Genomic DNA, 16480 nt, shown 5'->3' on the forward strand with positions numbered 1-16480 from the left:
GAAGACTCTGGAGGATATTTTTGGTTTAAAGATTATCTCAGTGCTGGTCTGATAGAGCCTGGTGGAACCACTGAGACTATGGGCCCTAGTTGCCCTTCAGGTCTGGAGTTGAGCTCACACCTGTGGCTTCCAGCCAAACAAAGGACAGGCATATGAGTTGAACATTTACCTGAGGTAGATATACTCCTTGGATGGAACAACCATGGGAGAAAGAAGGGCTGTTTATGCACAGGGAGACACCTCAGGGGGCAGGAGTGTATGGAGGGATGGACACAGGGAAGAGGTAACTGTGGGGAGGAAGTGGAAGGGGAGCTGTTGCATTGTGGTAAATTGTGGTCAATGTCATGAGACAAAGTATATGTGAACTGCTGTATGGAAGGTGAATTTGCTCTGTAAATTTTCACCCAAATGACAATTAAAAAATTTAAAAAAAAAGATTATCTCTGGGCAGTAGTTTTAAGTGTTCATCCAGCCTCAAGCTTCATACAGTTTAATTTAAATTTTACTTTGTTTCAAATGGAAAAGTATATAATCAGTAAGTAATGAGAGTGTTTTTCCTTTATAAAAACATATCATGAGAAAATAAAACTATTTGGAGAAATTTATTTTTTAAAGTTTCTTTTTTTATTCCTACAGCAGTATTGTTTTAGTGTAAATTATGTTTTAAAAATCAGAGTATAGCAGCCCTTGAGAATGTTCATTCTAAGATACTCATTTAGAAACATACTTGTTCCAAGCACCTCTGTGCCTTTGATTTCCCCCAGATGATTGGGCTCTAATTGGACACGTCAGGCTCTTTCATTGCATACAAAGGAGTCAATTGACTGTGGTTGAAACTAAATCCAGTATCTCTAAAAATTTGTGGTGTAGTAGAATTTTTGTGGTCATGGAACTGCACTGATGTCCAGTTGTTTATCAGTGAGCTACAGTGAGAGGAAAACTCAAAATTGTGATGAAGTGTTAAGAACAAAAAAATTTAATGTAATGTTGATTATGAAAGGCAGTCTTTCCACAGAGAAACCCATATTGTCATGTGTTGAGCACCCTTTCTAAGTAAAGTGCCATCCCATAATTCCAGCCTTCCTTTAGGCCATAGTTCAGTGTTTAGGGACATGTTTTCTACCAGTGGCCTTAGAGATTAAGAAATTCTGGCTTATGGAAGGGATGACTCAAACTTTAACTACTGGGGAAGGGCCATATGTCTCAACATTTACACTCACAGGCCCCAAAAGGGAAAGGATTTGGGGTCTGGGGTGGTTTGATACAGTTTCTCTTCACATTCCACTGTCTGAGTAAGACAGAGAAGAGGGCAGATAAATGGGCGGAAATAAGAATTGATTCCCATGGCAATGACTTGCCTCTGCTGGCTCCATAGATAGATAAGTGTTCAAGAGGGAGCTGTCTAGTCCCACACAAGTGTATGTCTTTTGTAGATAAATAGACTGGGGGGGTGGATCATGCTTTCAGGTACAAATGTTACACTTTAGGCCTATTTAAGGAGGATTGTGCTAGTGATCTAGGGTAGGTCAGAACAGCTGTAATTATCCAAAATTCTTCAGGCATAATACCTGTTTTGGCTTGAGTTACTTAGGTAATTGAGAAAAAGTCTTGTGTATCTTGGCTGGAGTTTTCCATTTTGGCAGTATATTCTGCTCTGATTCACCCAATCATTTCCCGCCTACCATGTCTCTGGCCTTAATGAAAGTAGAGTAAATGGTCTCACAATTTACACTTTCCTTCCCATTTGTGAACAGAATAAAAGCCTCTTCAGACATTCAGATGAACTTAGGTTGCCTGAACCTTGTGAGCTAAGGAGGTTTCTAGGAGTTTCTTGGAGGAAGGACAGATTCCTCCTCTGCTGAAAGGAATTCCTTGGCTCCCAAGATATTTTTAACTTTTTATTTTGAAATACCAATCATTTGAAAAATACCTCTTTTATGGCAACCAGAGTGCATCCCCCAGCTCTGTTATAGTCAGTGTTTATCACTTAACTAGGCAGATGCCTCTCCCTCTGTTCACCATTTAAATGTAGATGGTCCCCAGGATTCCAGCCTTGTCTGCCTTCTCACCTTCTCACCTTAGATTCCACTGACCCCCAAATCCAGATCTAGACTTCTCCCATTTTGTCAGCCACCTACCTACAGTACCTTAAATTCAACACATTCCAGTCTAAGCTAATCATCTCTACTCACCTTCTCCCCAAATCTGCTGTTAATTTTTATTTTCACAAGTTTATAACTTAATGTATAATATGTTATTATGGATATAATAAACAAATATATAAAACTTCATCTCACCTACTTTGGTCATGGTCAGAAGGGGCCATTCCCTGGAGAAAGGATATCATGCTTGGTAAAATAGTGGGTCAGTGAAAAAGAAGGGAAGGCCCTCAACAAGATGGATTGACACAGTGGCTGCAGTGATGGGCTCAGGTATAGCAAGGATTGTGAGTGGTACAGGACCAGGCAGTGTTTTGTTCTGTTGTACACAGGGTCGCTGTGAGTCAGAGCAAACTTGAGGACACCTGACAATTACAAACAACAAGTTCATAACACCACTATCTACCCAGTCTCCCAAGTTAGAGACCATTGTGTTATTCTTGCTGCTTCCCAGTCCCATTCCTGTCAGTTTTGCCTCCTGCATAGCTCATAAAGGAAACAAACTCTCTGCCATCATGGGTGTATACATTTTTTTTTTATTATTATTGTGATTTGGGTGAAAATTTACAGAACAAATTCACTTTCCATACAACAGTTCACATACACTTTTTCTCATGACATTAACTGCAGTTTCCCACAATGCAACAGCTCCCCTTCCCCTTCCTCCCCATCATTACCTCTTCCCAGTGTCTATCACTCCAGGCACTCCTGCCCCCTGAACTGTTTCCCTGTGCATAAGCAGCCCTTCTTTCTCCCATGATTGTTCTCTCCGAGGAGTGTATCTACCTCAGGTAAATGTTCAACTCATATGCCTGTCTTTCGTTTGGCTGGAAGCCACAGGTGTGGGTTCTCATGGATGTACACATTGTTTATACAGTAAACAGAAAAAAAAAGCAATGTTAGAAAAATATATCAGGGGAAGGGAGCATAGACTGTCAGGAAGTATGTGGTTTTATATAGGGAGTTAGAGAAGATCTCTTTGTGGAAATGACAATTGATCAGACCCATGAATGAAGTGAGGGAGCAAGCCAGCAGCTATCTGGGGGAAGAGGGCTCCAGAGAGAGAACAGCAAGTGCAAAGGCCCTGAGATGAGAGCACACTGGTGTGCTGGAAAAATAACAAGGAGGGAGGCCAGCATGGCTGGAACAGTTGGGTGCTGTTGAGTCAGTTCCGACTCACAGCAACCCTATAGGATTGGGTAGAACTGGCCCATAGAGTTTACAAAGCTGTACCCTTTATGGGAGCAGACTGTCACATATTTGTTTTGTGAAGCCGCAGTATGTTAGAACCACCAACCTCTTAATTAGCTTAACCATTGTGCCACCAGGGCTTCTGGCTAGAATAGAGGGAAAAAGGCAAGAAGATGACATCAGAGGGGTGGTGGAGTTAGGGAGTCATGACATTTAGGGCTTTGGTAGGAAATGATACTGACTTGTGATTTTTTTCCATTGACTTATATCAGACTCTCATCATCCCCCTCCAAGATTTCTCCATTAGAGTTTGAACTTTATTGCAAAAGTTCCACAAAGGCTTGTTGAATAACCAAATGAAAAAGTTTAAATGAAGAATATCCTGAGCTGCCAGTTTTGCTTATAGATTTTCATTAATTCCTCTTTTTTTGGGGGGTATAATTATTCATTATCTGTTTTGTAGAGGTTGGACTTTTCGGGAATTGAACCTGATATAAAACCATTTGAAGAAAAGTGTAACAAACGTTTCCTGGTAAATTGCCATGATTTAATGTTTAATATCTTGGGTCAAGTTGGAGACAACACAAAAGGACCACCCACAAATGTATGTATGACCTTTTTCTTTTGCCCTCATTGAACCAGTGCATAAAGAAATATCTTTATTATTTTTTTGTTGTTGTTGGGGGGAAGCTGAGAACTAATTTACTGGATGAAAAATGATGAATTTGGCATGGCAGAATTTCATCCAGCTTTTTCTTTTGCCAAAATATGAATATATTTTTATCTTGAGAGTATTTATTAAAGTCTTCCCTAATCAGAATAGCAGAGTACATAGAGTAGGCCCTTGACATTGAAGAGGGCCATGTGCTTAGAACCTAGAAAATCCTCAAATTTATGAATTCTACCAGAGGATAATAATTCTGGGAAACTGATTCATATCCGTGAATAAGGAACACCAGAACCATGCTAGGCTCACTCACTATTCTCATCGAGTGGGATCCCATTTTTTACACAGAGAAAATTCTAATTTTCACTTGTTACAAATTATTTGAGTTGCTTAGAAATACTTGAAACTATACATCTTAAAAGCATCAGATTTATTTTATGCTTACCTTTATTTTTGGTCCTAGTTTTATCTTTTAAAAATACCAACAATGATGATTGAGTCTCTTACACATTAGCTACAATGCAGTAGCAGACTTTTGGTGTGCAAAGGGTTAATTAATCTTTATGCCATCTGGCATGAAATTTCTCTTTGTGACCAGCTTTCCAGTGCCATCTGTAGGGAGGAATCATGCCTTCCAAAACTGCTGATGGGGCAAAGCTTTTGTCAAGTAATTTGATGTTGATTGATGCTAGCTTGTATGAAATGTATTGTTTTAGAAGTTGTAATGTATCAAAAGTAAAGATTCACATTTGCTTTGCAATATTGGCATCATCTTTTTAGGTAAATTCAATATACATATAAAGAATTAAATTTTGTTCATTGAGCAGTTGATGTTCTTTAAACATAGCTTCTGACTTCTACAGTGTTTTCTCTTCAATTGATAATGTGTGAAATTATTTACACGTGACCAAAGTTAAAATTTGCTGAAGTTTGAATCTGTCCTTTTCTTACATGCAGATGAACCACAATGACATTTTAGCTAAAGACTATTATTTACTCAGTTCAGAAAAGAACTGTACTCAAAGCAGCTTGAATGATTTAAAGAAAAAAAATTTTTATTACAATTAGTTTCCCTCCTACTTGAGCCTCCCCTGTACCCACAAAGTATTAGTTTCAAAATTTAACTTGTTTTCATTTTCAGGTTGAACCTTTTTTTATCAATCTTGCCTTATTTGATGTAAAAAACAATTGTAAGATTTCAGCTGACTTCCACATAGACTTAAATCCCCCATCTGTCCGTGAAATGCTGTGGGGCACTTCAGGCCAACTGGCCAGTGATGAAAACCGAAAAGGTTCTTCACCTGAGTCTTTCATTCATGGAATTGCTGAATCTCAGCTACGCTACATAAAACAGGTAAAGAATGATCGTGAGCCTTTGTGGCACATTCAGAATAAGAAGGAGAAACACCCTTAGGAGCTTTCGTGGTTCCAGGCCAATGTTTTCTTGGGCATTCCAGCTCTTTTGAAGTCTGTCTGTAGGTATTTTTTTTCCTGGTGATGGAAGTTAGAGGAAAAAAATGGAAACCACTGAACGTGATAGTAATACCTTGGTGAAGTAACATTTTCAATGGGACCATGATATGAGATCCAAAGGAAATATACGTAAGATGGAATGCTGATACACAAACACACACCCATGTGCATACTTCTGAGCAAGGCACTGGGTTCCCTAATGGTTTGAAGGAAAAACAGCCGTACAATAACTTTCACATCCTAATTCCATACGTCCATTATGAAATACATAGTTTTAAGGAAGCATAAAGATTCTTTATCCCCATTGTCAAGGGGGTTCTAGTTGAAAAGCAGTGAGAGGGAACTGGTTGTGTTAGAGCTACCTCTTCTGTCCTATCTAGTTCAAAGAACTCTCTTTAAAAAGACCCTTAATAGTTCCCTGGCATTTTAACCAGATTTGGGGCCATAACGGTACTCTAGTGGCACAGTGCTTAAGGCATTCAGCTGCTAAACAAAAGGTTGGTGGTTTGAACCTACCAGCTACCCTACAGGAGAAAGATGAGGCAGTCTGCTTCAATAAACATTTACAACCTTAGAAACCCTGTGGGGCAGTTCCACTCTGCCCTATAGGATTGCTATGAGTCAGAATCGACTTGATGGCAGTTGGTTTGGAGGCCATAAGAACTTAGGGGAAGCAGAATTGATGATCTTCCCCCTAGACTTCTGTAGCTGAAAGGAAACAGGAGCATGTCATGAAACTAAAGTGGGAAGAAGTAGAAGAGCAAAGCAGCTCACATTGTAAGGAGACTTATTTTTCCCAAAGTAAAAATGTTGTTACTTTTTTTAAAATTATAAAGATGAAAAACAAACCAAACCCACAGCCATCGAGTCAATTCCAACTCATAGAGACCCCACTGGGTTTCCAAGGTGGTAGCTCTTTACAGAAGTAGATTGCCTCATTTTCCTTCTGCAGAGCAGCTGGTGGGTTTGAACTGCCAGTCTTCTGCTTAGTAGTCAAATGCCTTAGGCACTGCACCACCAGAGCTCCTTAATTATGAGGATAAATGCATACTTTTGTAGAAAATTTAAGCAATACCAAAAAAAAAGTGAAAAGTATCACCCATAGATAATAACTATTAACATTTAAGTGAACATAGTTTTAGATATCTGTGTTGTTTATATAAACACATACATATTATATGTGTCTTATGGCACTGTGGGTAAGGCATTTGGCTGTTAACCAGAAGGTTGGTAGTTCAAACCCACAAGCTGCTCTGTGGGAGGAAGATGAGGCAAGCTACTTCCATAAAGATTTACAGCCTTGGAAACCCTTTGGGGTCACTATGATTTAGAGTTTTTAGTGGGTTTCTTATAAAAATTATGTTCATTCTATTTTATATCTATTTTATAGCTACTTCATTCATTTAACAACATCATGTTAAATAGCCATTAATATCCTGTATCAATATCTGTAGATGAGCCACATGATTACTACCGGTTAACATGGTATTCCACTGATAAAGCTAATTAGGGTATCTGTTTTTTTGGTGTCATAAATAACACTGCATTGAACATCCATATGCATACATCTTACTTTGTTTGTTGGATTGTCCCCATGTTTTGGGGTCAAACATGTTCATTGATGCAGATTCCCAAACGGTAGGGGAAGATTTACATGTGTTATCACTACCCTTTTGGGACTATTGACCCTTTTGGGTGGTAGCTTCCCCCCCCCCAGCCGAGTTGTGCCTTGTTTTCTATAGCCCTGTATTTCATTACCCAGATTATAGGGTTCACTTCTATGATGTCACGTGTTTCTAAAAGAGGTCAAGCAAGCACAAAATTGTTTGGGAGCTTGCTATTGGATTATGTATTAAAAAATTTTCCCTGAAATATTAAATAAGTAATTTTAAACCAATGATGTATTTACTGTATTACTTCATTGTACTCAGATATATGTTTGATGCAGGGAGTTTAAATTGTGGTTTCAGGTTTCATCTAATTTATAATCAAGGTCAGTAAGAAAATCAACACTTTTTTTAAAATATCCCCTGTGTGCCTAGTTGTTGTCTCATGATGAAACCAAGCCTGCTGCCATGGAGTCAATTCCAACTTTAAGACAGAGTAGAACTGCCCCCATAGGGTTTGCAAGGCTGTAAATCTGTACAGAAACAGGCTGCTTCATCTTTCTCCCAGGAGTGACTGGTGGGTTCAAACTACTGACCTTTTGGTTAACAGCCTAATGCTTTAACCACAACACCACTAGAGCTCCCGATAATCATGATAGTCTTGTGAAATAATATAATTATGATAAGGAAACTGACACTCAGGGAGGTTAAGTAAACTACTCACCATTACAAAGCTCTAGTAGTGGTGAAGGTAGAATTTGAACCCAGTTCTGTTTGAAATAACCGATGTTACTGTACAGAACGTGATTAGGTATTGAATTATATCACACAGTGATACTAGATGAGTTTGGAATGTGAGGAGGGGGTCAGTGATCAGGAGTGAACACACAAAGGATATTGGACTTGAATGAGGCCCCAAAGGAATGGATGAATGCTGGAAAGGTGAGAGTGATGGGCAGTGTCTTAAGGTGGATTTATTCTGCACCTTTTTCCAGATCATGTAAAGGTATCAGGAAGTGGCTATTTTCTTCAAATAGTTGAGGATTTTATTTTCAAGAAGTCTGTTTCTCAACTTTTTCCTATGTAGGACCAGGAAGCAATGCCAGGTAGGAGTGAGTCTAAAAGTTAGATCTGAACACTAATCTTAGCTCATTAATTTGACAATGTTTATTGATTTCTTACTATAGCAATCAGAATGATTTGGTGAGTGTTTATTATTGCCATTGTATTTCTCTAGGTACTCCAACTGTATGAAGTCAATCCCTATAACAACCCAGTAAAGTAGATAAGTAGTGTTTCTATCTTCATTTTACAGATGAGCAAACTGAGACATAGAGCAGTCAAATGACTTGTCCAAGGTGATGCTAGGTCTAGAAGGCTCCAAAGCCCAGGATTTAACCCCTGTGCTCTACTGCTTTCTATGTCACCCTAAACTCAATGCACTGTCATAGAGTTGATTCCCACTCACAGTGACCCCCATTGGGTTTCCAAGGCTGTAAATCTTTTTACAGAAGCAGACTGCTTTATCTTTCTTCCATGGAGCGGCCGGTGGGTTCAGACCGCTGACATTTTGGTTAGGAGCCAAATGCCTTAACCACTACACCACCAGATCTCCTCTTGTATCACCCTAGAGAGAAGGAAACAACCCAGTTCCCCAGTGTTCCTAGAAAGGGCTGCCTGGCAGCCCCTTCTAGACCCTACACTACTCAAATGGCTGTGTCATCTACAGGAAGAGGCAACAGGATGGATTCGATTTTGAGGCTGCTCTAGGCTGCTCACTCCCTGGGGTCATGCTCTCCAGTATCTTCTTTCTGAAGAGCCACAGCAGGGATGGCCACAGGAAAAGAGAGAGTTGGGTCCATTGTAGAATGACTTGACCTCCCTGACATTAAACAGCTACTGTGACTACTTGCTTTACTCTCAGCTGCCTGGCAGTTTGTTCCCAGATGCCCTGACAGAGCTTACTTAGTACTCTCTGACCTTGACATTGAACCCTGGCTGACCTGGGGTTTGGGGGAGCTGCTTTACTCTGGAGGGTCTGCCTTCCTGTAGCTCTGTGGACACCCAAGCAGGAGGCAGCAGTTTTTGGGCTGGGGAAGGAGTGTCGAATCCCCCACCACCACATACCCTGGAGGCAGTGTAAGTGTTGGTGCTGGGTGGGGCCAACATGACCCCTTCTCTGGAGGGAGGGGGCAGGAAAGTGGGTAAAAACCACCCTGCAGGGGCACAGACATGTATCCTTGGTGGTAATGGAGCGATAGGCCAGAAGCCTGGCCCAAAGGACCATGTTTCCTGCCCACACAGTGTTCCTGGGCTCTGGCTGTAATTCTTTTGAACTCAGTTCAGGGGGAGGGGAGGAAGCTGATGGAGAAAAAAGTCAAAACAGCTCCCAGGAAGTATCTTCCCACATTGGAATCCCTGGTGAGTTAAAAATGAATGTTTCTGTGCCTCAGCATCCTCATCTGTAAAATGGAGATTATGATGGAACCTACATTCAAGGGCTATTGTAAGCTTCAAACAGGATGTGTTATCCCCAGAGAGCACTCGGCATTGTGTCAGGCACACCGTGTATCCTAAGTACAGCTTAGATCAGTGACAAACAAGTGAAAATGACCTGCTTTTATGTATCATCAACATCTGTAAAATTATAATACTCAAGGTTAGCGGAGCATGGCAGGCTACTGAACAATGACACGGCTCCGTGCAGAGTTCAAGCATGCCATAAGCTAGAGATTATCCCCTAGGGTTCTCTTTATATACGTGAAGCAGACCACATCCCTAAGGCAGCTACTCAGCTGCTCCCAATAGATCCCACCGTGGAGTTGATTACCAGCCTCATCATAGGGAATACTACATCCAGCTGCCCAGCCAAGTTGACACACAAACTGAACTACAACAGTTCTGTATCTAGAAGCCCTGGCTTCTACCCTTCTTAACCTCTTACTCTGTATAACCCTAAGTAAGCTACAAAACTTGAGCCTCAGTTTCATAATCTATAAAATGTGTATATAGTAGTGGCTACATTCAAGGGTTTTGATGAAGACTAAATGAGAGAGAATGCGTGAAAAGCATCCAGTACAGTTACGTGCCAATTAGTAAGCAGAAAATTGCATTCAGGGTGCATTGCTCAGCTCCATTATGCCAGCTGCATCTTAAAGCTCTAGCAGCCTGTTCCCAGCAGTTCCAGAAGTAAGTTCTGTGACTTTGAGACACTTGGGCCACCCTAGCAACTAGGTAGCTAATGGGCATTATTTTATTCAAGTCCATAAAAGTGTACAAAATTGCTATCATTATCATCATCTTCATCTGATACATGAGAAACTTGAGATTTAAGGAGGTCATGACTCGCCTAAACCCATAAACAGTAGAATCAGTTTGAACCCAGGCATTTTGACTCCTGCGCAGTTTTTAATCACTTTGTTCCGTGCTTGCTGCTTGGGGATTTCAGGCTGAATCGGCCACTGTCTGGGCTCCTTACAAGCCGGTTGACTTTGTGGGGAATTACTTAGCCCCTAACACTCAGTTTTCTCTTCTGCCTTCTTTACTTTAAAATGTTCTATCGGGAATTAAATGAGATAATGTGTCTGAAATCCTGAAAACCGGAAAGCTTTATATTAACACAGTTCGTAATATGCCAAGTTGAAAAATAAAACTTGATAGCATCCCAGTGATGGATTTTTTCCGCTCAGATCAGTTTGTGTGGTGCTCCTTTAAATAGCAGACATAGCCAACTGATAGGCCATTTAGAGGATATTCTGTTTGGAAGGAACTGGGTAGGGAATAACATGATGGTTCCACATACATTCGACGAAAACTGATACAGTGTTGGTTGTGTCTCCTTGGGTACTCTTAAGTAAAGTGTATGGGGACAAAAAGAGTTTTGGATCCTCTATTCCCTACCTTTCCATTGAAAGCCACAGAGCTCTTTCACATCAACAGAGGAACATTTTCTAACAGGATGATTTCATTTTTATGTTACACAGAGCAGTAAAGTATTTTCTTCCTTCTTAGCTGCAATTAGCATTAATTAAATGTGAGTGAATTACTTTGGAGTTACATGCATATGCATGTGCATATCCAGTTCCACTTGAGAGATGCACACTATTTTAGTACAGGCCAATTAAGCCAGACCGTGCATATTGTATTCGTTAGGTCAACAAATACACCTTGAAAAACAAGCCAAATGGAAGAGGTTAAACAGCAAAGGTAACACCTGCACTTAAGGGCTAATAGGTGTGAAATGTTGACTAAAAGTAAAATCTGTCTTGAAAGGAAACTGGGAGCTTTGCAAACTGTATGAAAAGAAATGTTATCTAATTCTAGGTGCTAGGGTAGAGGGTCAGAGAAAAAGAGGCCGGCCTTCAATGAGATGGATTGACACAGTGGTTTCAACAGTGACCTCAAGCATAGCAACACTTGTAAGGATGGCACAGAACTGGGCAGCGTTTCATTGTGTTACATATAAGGTCACCATGAGTCAGCTGTCTTGATGGCAACTAACAATAGGGCATGATCCTATGTTGAATGTCAACATTCTATATACTGAACACTCTAGAAAAACCTATGGACCCTGTTCTGTAATACACGGGGTCAACATGAGTCAGAATCAACTTGTTGGCAACAAGTTTGGTTTTTTGGTTTATAGTAAACACTCTACTAGGGATTATTAGCCAAACAATTGTATGTATATGGTTAAGTAAAAATTTTTTAAAAGTCTAACGGAAGCAATTTTTTTTTTACAGGGCATCTTCTCAGTGACAAATCCACATCCTGAAATTTTTCTGGTAGCACGAATTGAAAAAGTGCTACAGGGCAACATTACACACTGTGCGGAACCATACATCAAAAATTCAGACCCAGTGAAGGTATTTATAAAGACCATTTGTGAGCATTTCAGCTCGTAATAGAGAATTTTCCTTTTATAGATATTTTAAATCACATTGCCAGTGACCCCTTAGGAAGAAGAAAAATGTGCTCTGTGAGCATGCTATATTTTGAAAAGACGGTATGCTACACCAGGATGCATGCTACAGCTTGAACATGTCGTTTTTGTTTCTTTTCATTTATGTTCTGTTTATGTGACAGTCTGATTTCTGCTTATCAAAATAAGCTAAAGGCTTTTAGACAACATCTGTTAATTGACACCAAATCCTTGCCAATAGCTCCTCTTCTCACTCCCAGCCCACATACCATGCAAGAATGTCAAAGCTGCAGGGTGAAAAAGATCTAGTCCTGTGATTCCCAGATGCCAGTTTGTACCCAGATTTACTCTTGTCCGTAGTGGAATAAAGATAATAAAGACAAGCTAGTGGATGTTTCGTCAAACTAAATGTACTCAATTAGAAGGGCTGTCCTTTAGTCTGAGATTTTTGTCCTTCCTACTTTTAAATGTTAAACCTCTCTCACTGTCCCGAAATGCTGGGGTATTAAACAGTAGGGTTGTTGTTGTTATTTTCAATTGTCTTGTTTTATGTCCTTCAGTGGCAAAATTAAAAGTTAGCAACCTTTATCAATCACCCAAATTTCTGGACCATGAATTCCAAACGTTTGGAAGCCATTGATGTGCCCCCACCCCCTCATTTTATAAATGAGAAAACTGAGGTCCACAGAAGGAAAGCATTTATGGCGTACAGATCATTAGCAGTGCTCCAGCTACTGTGTATTTATGAGAGTTGATCTGTTGTGCGTGACATTTAGTCATGTATCCAGATAGTGTTTATTAGGTGGAAGATGCTGAGGAGACTTGTGACTAATTTGTGAGGGAATAAAATGTCTTCACAATGCACATAAAAGCCTCCAGCATTAGGCATCCCTGGGGAGACGCATCCAGCCAGCATTTCACAGCGTGTTCAGGCTCCATAGGCAGTTTATCTCCTTTGTCATCTCTTAGTGCCTGTCCAAACAGAGGTTCCTGCCCACATGAGACTAATTGCATTGACTCTTGGTCACTTGTTCCTTATCTTGGAAATAAAAAGACCAACTGGGTCCAGAACAAGAATGATGAGCATTTGCCTGGGATGTGAAAGCAAATACATGTGAAAACTGCTTAAAACTTTCCTGGTAAAGATCGTTGGTACAGAACATTCCGTTCATCCATGTTGCCTGTTTTCTGATACATTGATGAAGACTCTGTAAATGAGAAAACATAAAGCCTTTAAGAAATACTTAGGTCTTGTAAAGTTGGTAGTTACTGCATGTTGTGTTTTATTTGTGGCTCCTTAATTTTTCTTCCCTAGAATTTTGATGTTTGTTTCAGTAAGTTTGGGAATTATTTTCCTGTGTGGGTTCATGGCAGTTTGAACAAATATGAGTCCTTCTTCTCATTTCTGACCTTAGACGGCCCAGAAGGTGCACAGGACAGCTAAGCAAGTGTGTAGCCGCCTTGGACAATACAGAATGCCCTTTGCTTGGGCTGCCAGGTTTGTACAAATAGAATCCTGACTCTTCTATTCATGCTGTCATGGGAAGTTGAGGGCTATGGCCCTGACCAGCATTCAACAGTGTGTCTCTGGCAGACCACTTGTTTCTTGGGACGCTTGAGATGTAAGACTTCTTTCTTTCAGAATTTTCTGGGTACCAAAGACTCTGCCATTTCTTCATATGTCTTGCTCTGGAGACATTTTCTTTGGCTTTAGTTCCCGATTTGACTGACACCACTTAATTTGATTATGTTTTAAAGCAGAGCTTATTTGGAATGTTTTTTCTCCAGAAAACCAGAAATTCTAGTGAATTATGTACAATATGCCCACTATTTCAGAATTGGCCGAGTTTATGCTTTGAAAAACTGTCATCAAATAATTCTGGAAAATACACTAAAAATTAGGGAAAAAAAGAATTCTGTTGTTAAGTAAAAGTGTATAATTAATTAATAGACTTTCTTACATCCTGATAATAAATTCAGCAAACCTTTCGGGGGGGTGTATTTGAAAGTGAGTGATTATATGTATGTATGTATGTATCTCATATCTTATGGTGGGTTACATTATTTTAACAAAATCTTGGAAGTCTGTATAGTGATGACTTACACTTTTCTTGCTTACTCTCCCTTTAAAGTAGAGGTTCACTTCCTTGTTTGTAGGGACAGCCTGTACAACTCACTAGAACTTCTCAGGAAAGGGCAACATGTTCTGAATAATTCCATCAATTATGTTCAGTGGGTGCTAGGGAGTAGCATAAGGGTAGGAGATTCTAAGTTAATTAACTCTTCTGTCTGCCACTATTTATAATAATTTCATTTATCAGAAGGTCTCAAAATGCATTGTACATTGATAGATGAAAAGACACATTGTCCTTGTTTTGTAGACTGGTAGAAAAGATAGCCAAGGGTAGGTGAATGACAAAAACTAGTGGAGGTAGGTATATTTAAGCATTGTGAGAGGTGAACCACCACTTGTAAACACATCAGCATACTTTTTGATGCCCCAACCTGAAAAGTCAATTGCTGCTACTGTTGTTATTAACAGTTGTTAAGTGTTAACTCTGTACCAGGCACTGGTTTAAGTGCTTCATGTGTATTTTCCTAAGGGTGGACTGTTATCCTCATCTTGGAGATGAGTAAATCCAGGCATACAAGATAAAATAATCCTTGCCTGTGGTCACACAGCATGTATCAGAAAAAACAAATCAAACTCACACAGCTGTCAAGTCAGTTCCGACTTGGGAAGAGGGGGAAAGGAGGGAGAGGGAATAATTCACATTCATATTGGAAACTCTACATATACAATTTCCTTAAATATCTAATTTTATCAACTTTGAGGTGTACTTTACATTTGATAAAATGCACATATTTGAAATGTTCAATTTGATGAATTTCACAAATGTACACAGTCATATAACCATCACCCTAACCACTATTTGGGACACATTCATCATGCCAGAAAGTTTCCTCATACCCTTGTCTGGTTAGCTCTCCCAGCCCTGCCCCCAGGCAACCACAGATGGAGTTATTACTCTTGATGACTTTTCTCTGTTCTAAAACTTCATGAGTGGAATCATACAGTCTATACTTCCTTTGTGTTTGGCTTCTTTTGCTGAACATGCTTTTGAGATTCATCCATGCTATTGTATATCTTAGTAGTTCGTTTTGAGTAGCAGCCCATTGTGAGTATGCCACAGTTTATCCATCATTTGTTGATGGACATCCATGTCATTATCAGTTAGGGCATATAACAAATAAATCTGATATGAACATTCATATACAACTCTTTGTGTAGATGTATACTTTCATTTCTCTTGGGTAAAGACCCAGGAGTGGAATTGCTGAGTCATGGGGTAGGTGTATACTTAAGGTCATGAGAAACTGCAAAACCATTTTCCAAAGTGGTTTCACCATTTTACGTTCCCATTTTATTTTATCAATACTTTAGAATTAAAAAAAGAAAATCTTTCTGTTCCTGTTTTAGACCCATTTTCAAAGATATTCAAGGCTCTTTGGATCTGGAAGGGAGATTTTCTCCTTTGTATAAACAAGACAGTAGCAAGCTTTCTAATGAAGATATTCTCAAGTTGCTGTCGGAATATAAGAAGTGAGTAAATGGAGTTATGGCAGTAGATGAATATAATAGATGGATTGTAAGTTTCTTAAAATGATGAATGTAAGTCATCAACGGGTGAAACCAGGTTCTTAAAATTTTAAGTATTCATAATTTTTAAATCTAAAATATTCTTATTTTATACCTAGGCCAGAGAAGACCAAATTACAGATTATTCCTGGGCAGCTAAACATCACAGTAGAATGTGTTCCTGTGGATTTATCAAGTAAGAACTTGCATATGACAAATAAACCTTAAGGCTATTTTTGAATGTCAGGTTTTTACCATTGTGGTATTTCTGTAAACGTTTGCATGGTGAATATTTATGCAGTAGGAAGTGACTTGATTCAGTTGGTTTTCTCAGATGCTGCTTCATATATAATATATGATGATGGGAGCATGTCTCCATTCGTTGATGCTGCCTTTTGTCTTGGTTGAGTTTCTACTTCTGTCATCAGCTGAGGGATCAAAAAGGAGAAGGGTTTGCAAGGTGAAGGATGTTAAGATCCTAGTAGAAAAGTGGACAGAAGACATGAAAGACAATTAGCAAGAAATAAAATTAAATGAGTAGTAAATATTAGGGGACAAAATCTATCTCTAGTAATCTTAGTAATGCAGATTAAAACATCTAAAGGTGTTTGCAAATCTATCATATTTACAGAAACGTTTAAAGTGACACAGTCTGATGGCTGGCTAGGATTTGGCCAGGCACCATCATATATCATGGACAAGAGTACAGTTTGGCAGTAGATTTCCATTGTTGTTATGTGCCGTCAAGTCAAACCCGACTCATAGCGACCCCTCCTTGGGTTTCCGAGGCAGTATCACTACAGAAGTAGGATTGCCCAACCT

General features: G+C 39.6%; 1 protein-coding gene across 1 annotated transcript in view; it reads left to right on the top strand.

Moving 5' to 3' along the window:
- Positions 1-16480, top strand: part of DOCK11 (dedicator of cytokinesis 11) — a 165764-nt gene that overhangs the window by 24847 nt on the left and 124437 nt on the right. The window contains 6 exon segments of the mRNA XM_042782197.1: positions 3814-3954; positions 5159-5371; positions 11840-11962; positions 13434-13516; positions 15500-15622; positions 15778-15854. Of these exon segments, the coding sequence (XP_042638131.1) occupies positions 3814-3954; positions 5159-5371; positions 11840-11962; positions 13434-13516; positions 15500-15622; positions 15778-15854 (760 nt within the window).

The sequence above is a fragment of the Orycteropus afer genome, unplaced genomic scaffold, assembly GCF_000298275.1.
Source record: "Orycteropus afer afer isolate SDZICR_OR568_19922 unplaced genomic scaffold, OryAfe1.0 scaffold00259, whole genome shotgun sequence".
Lineage (NCBI taxonomy): Eukaryota > Metazoa > Chordata > Mammalia > Tubulidentata > Orycteropodidae > Orycteropus > Orycteropus afer.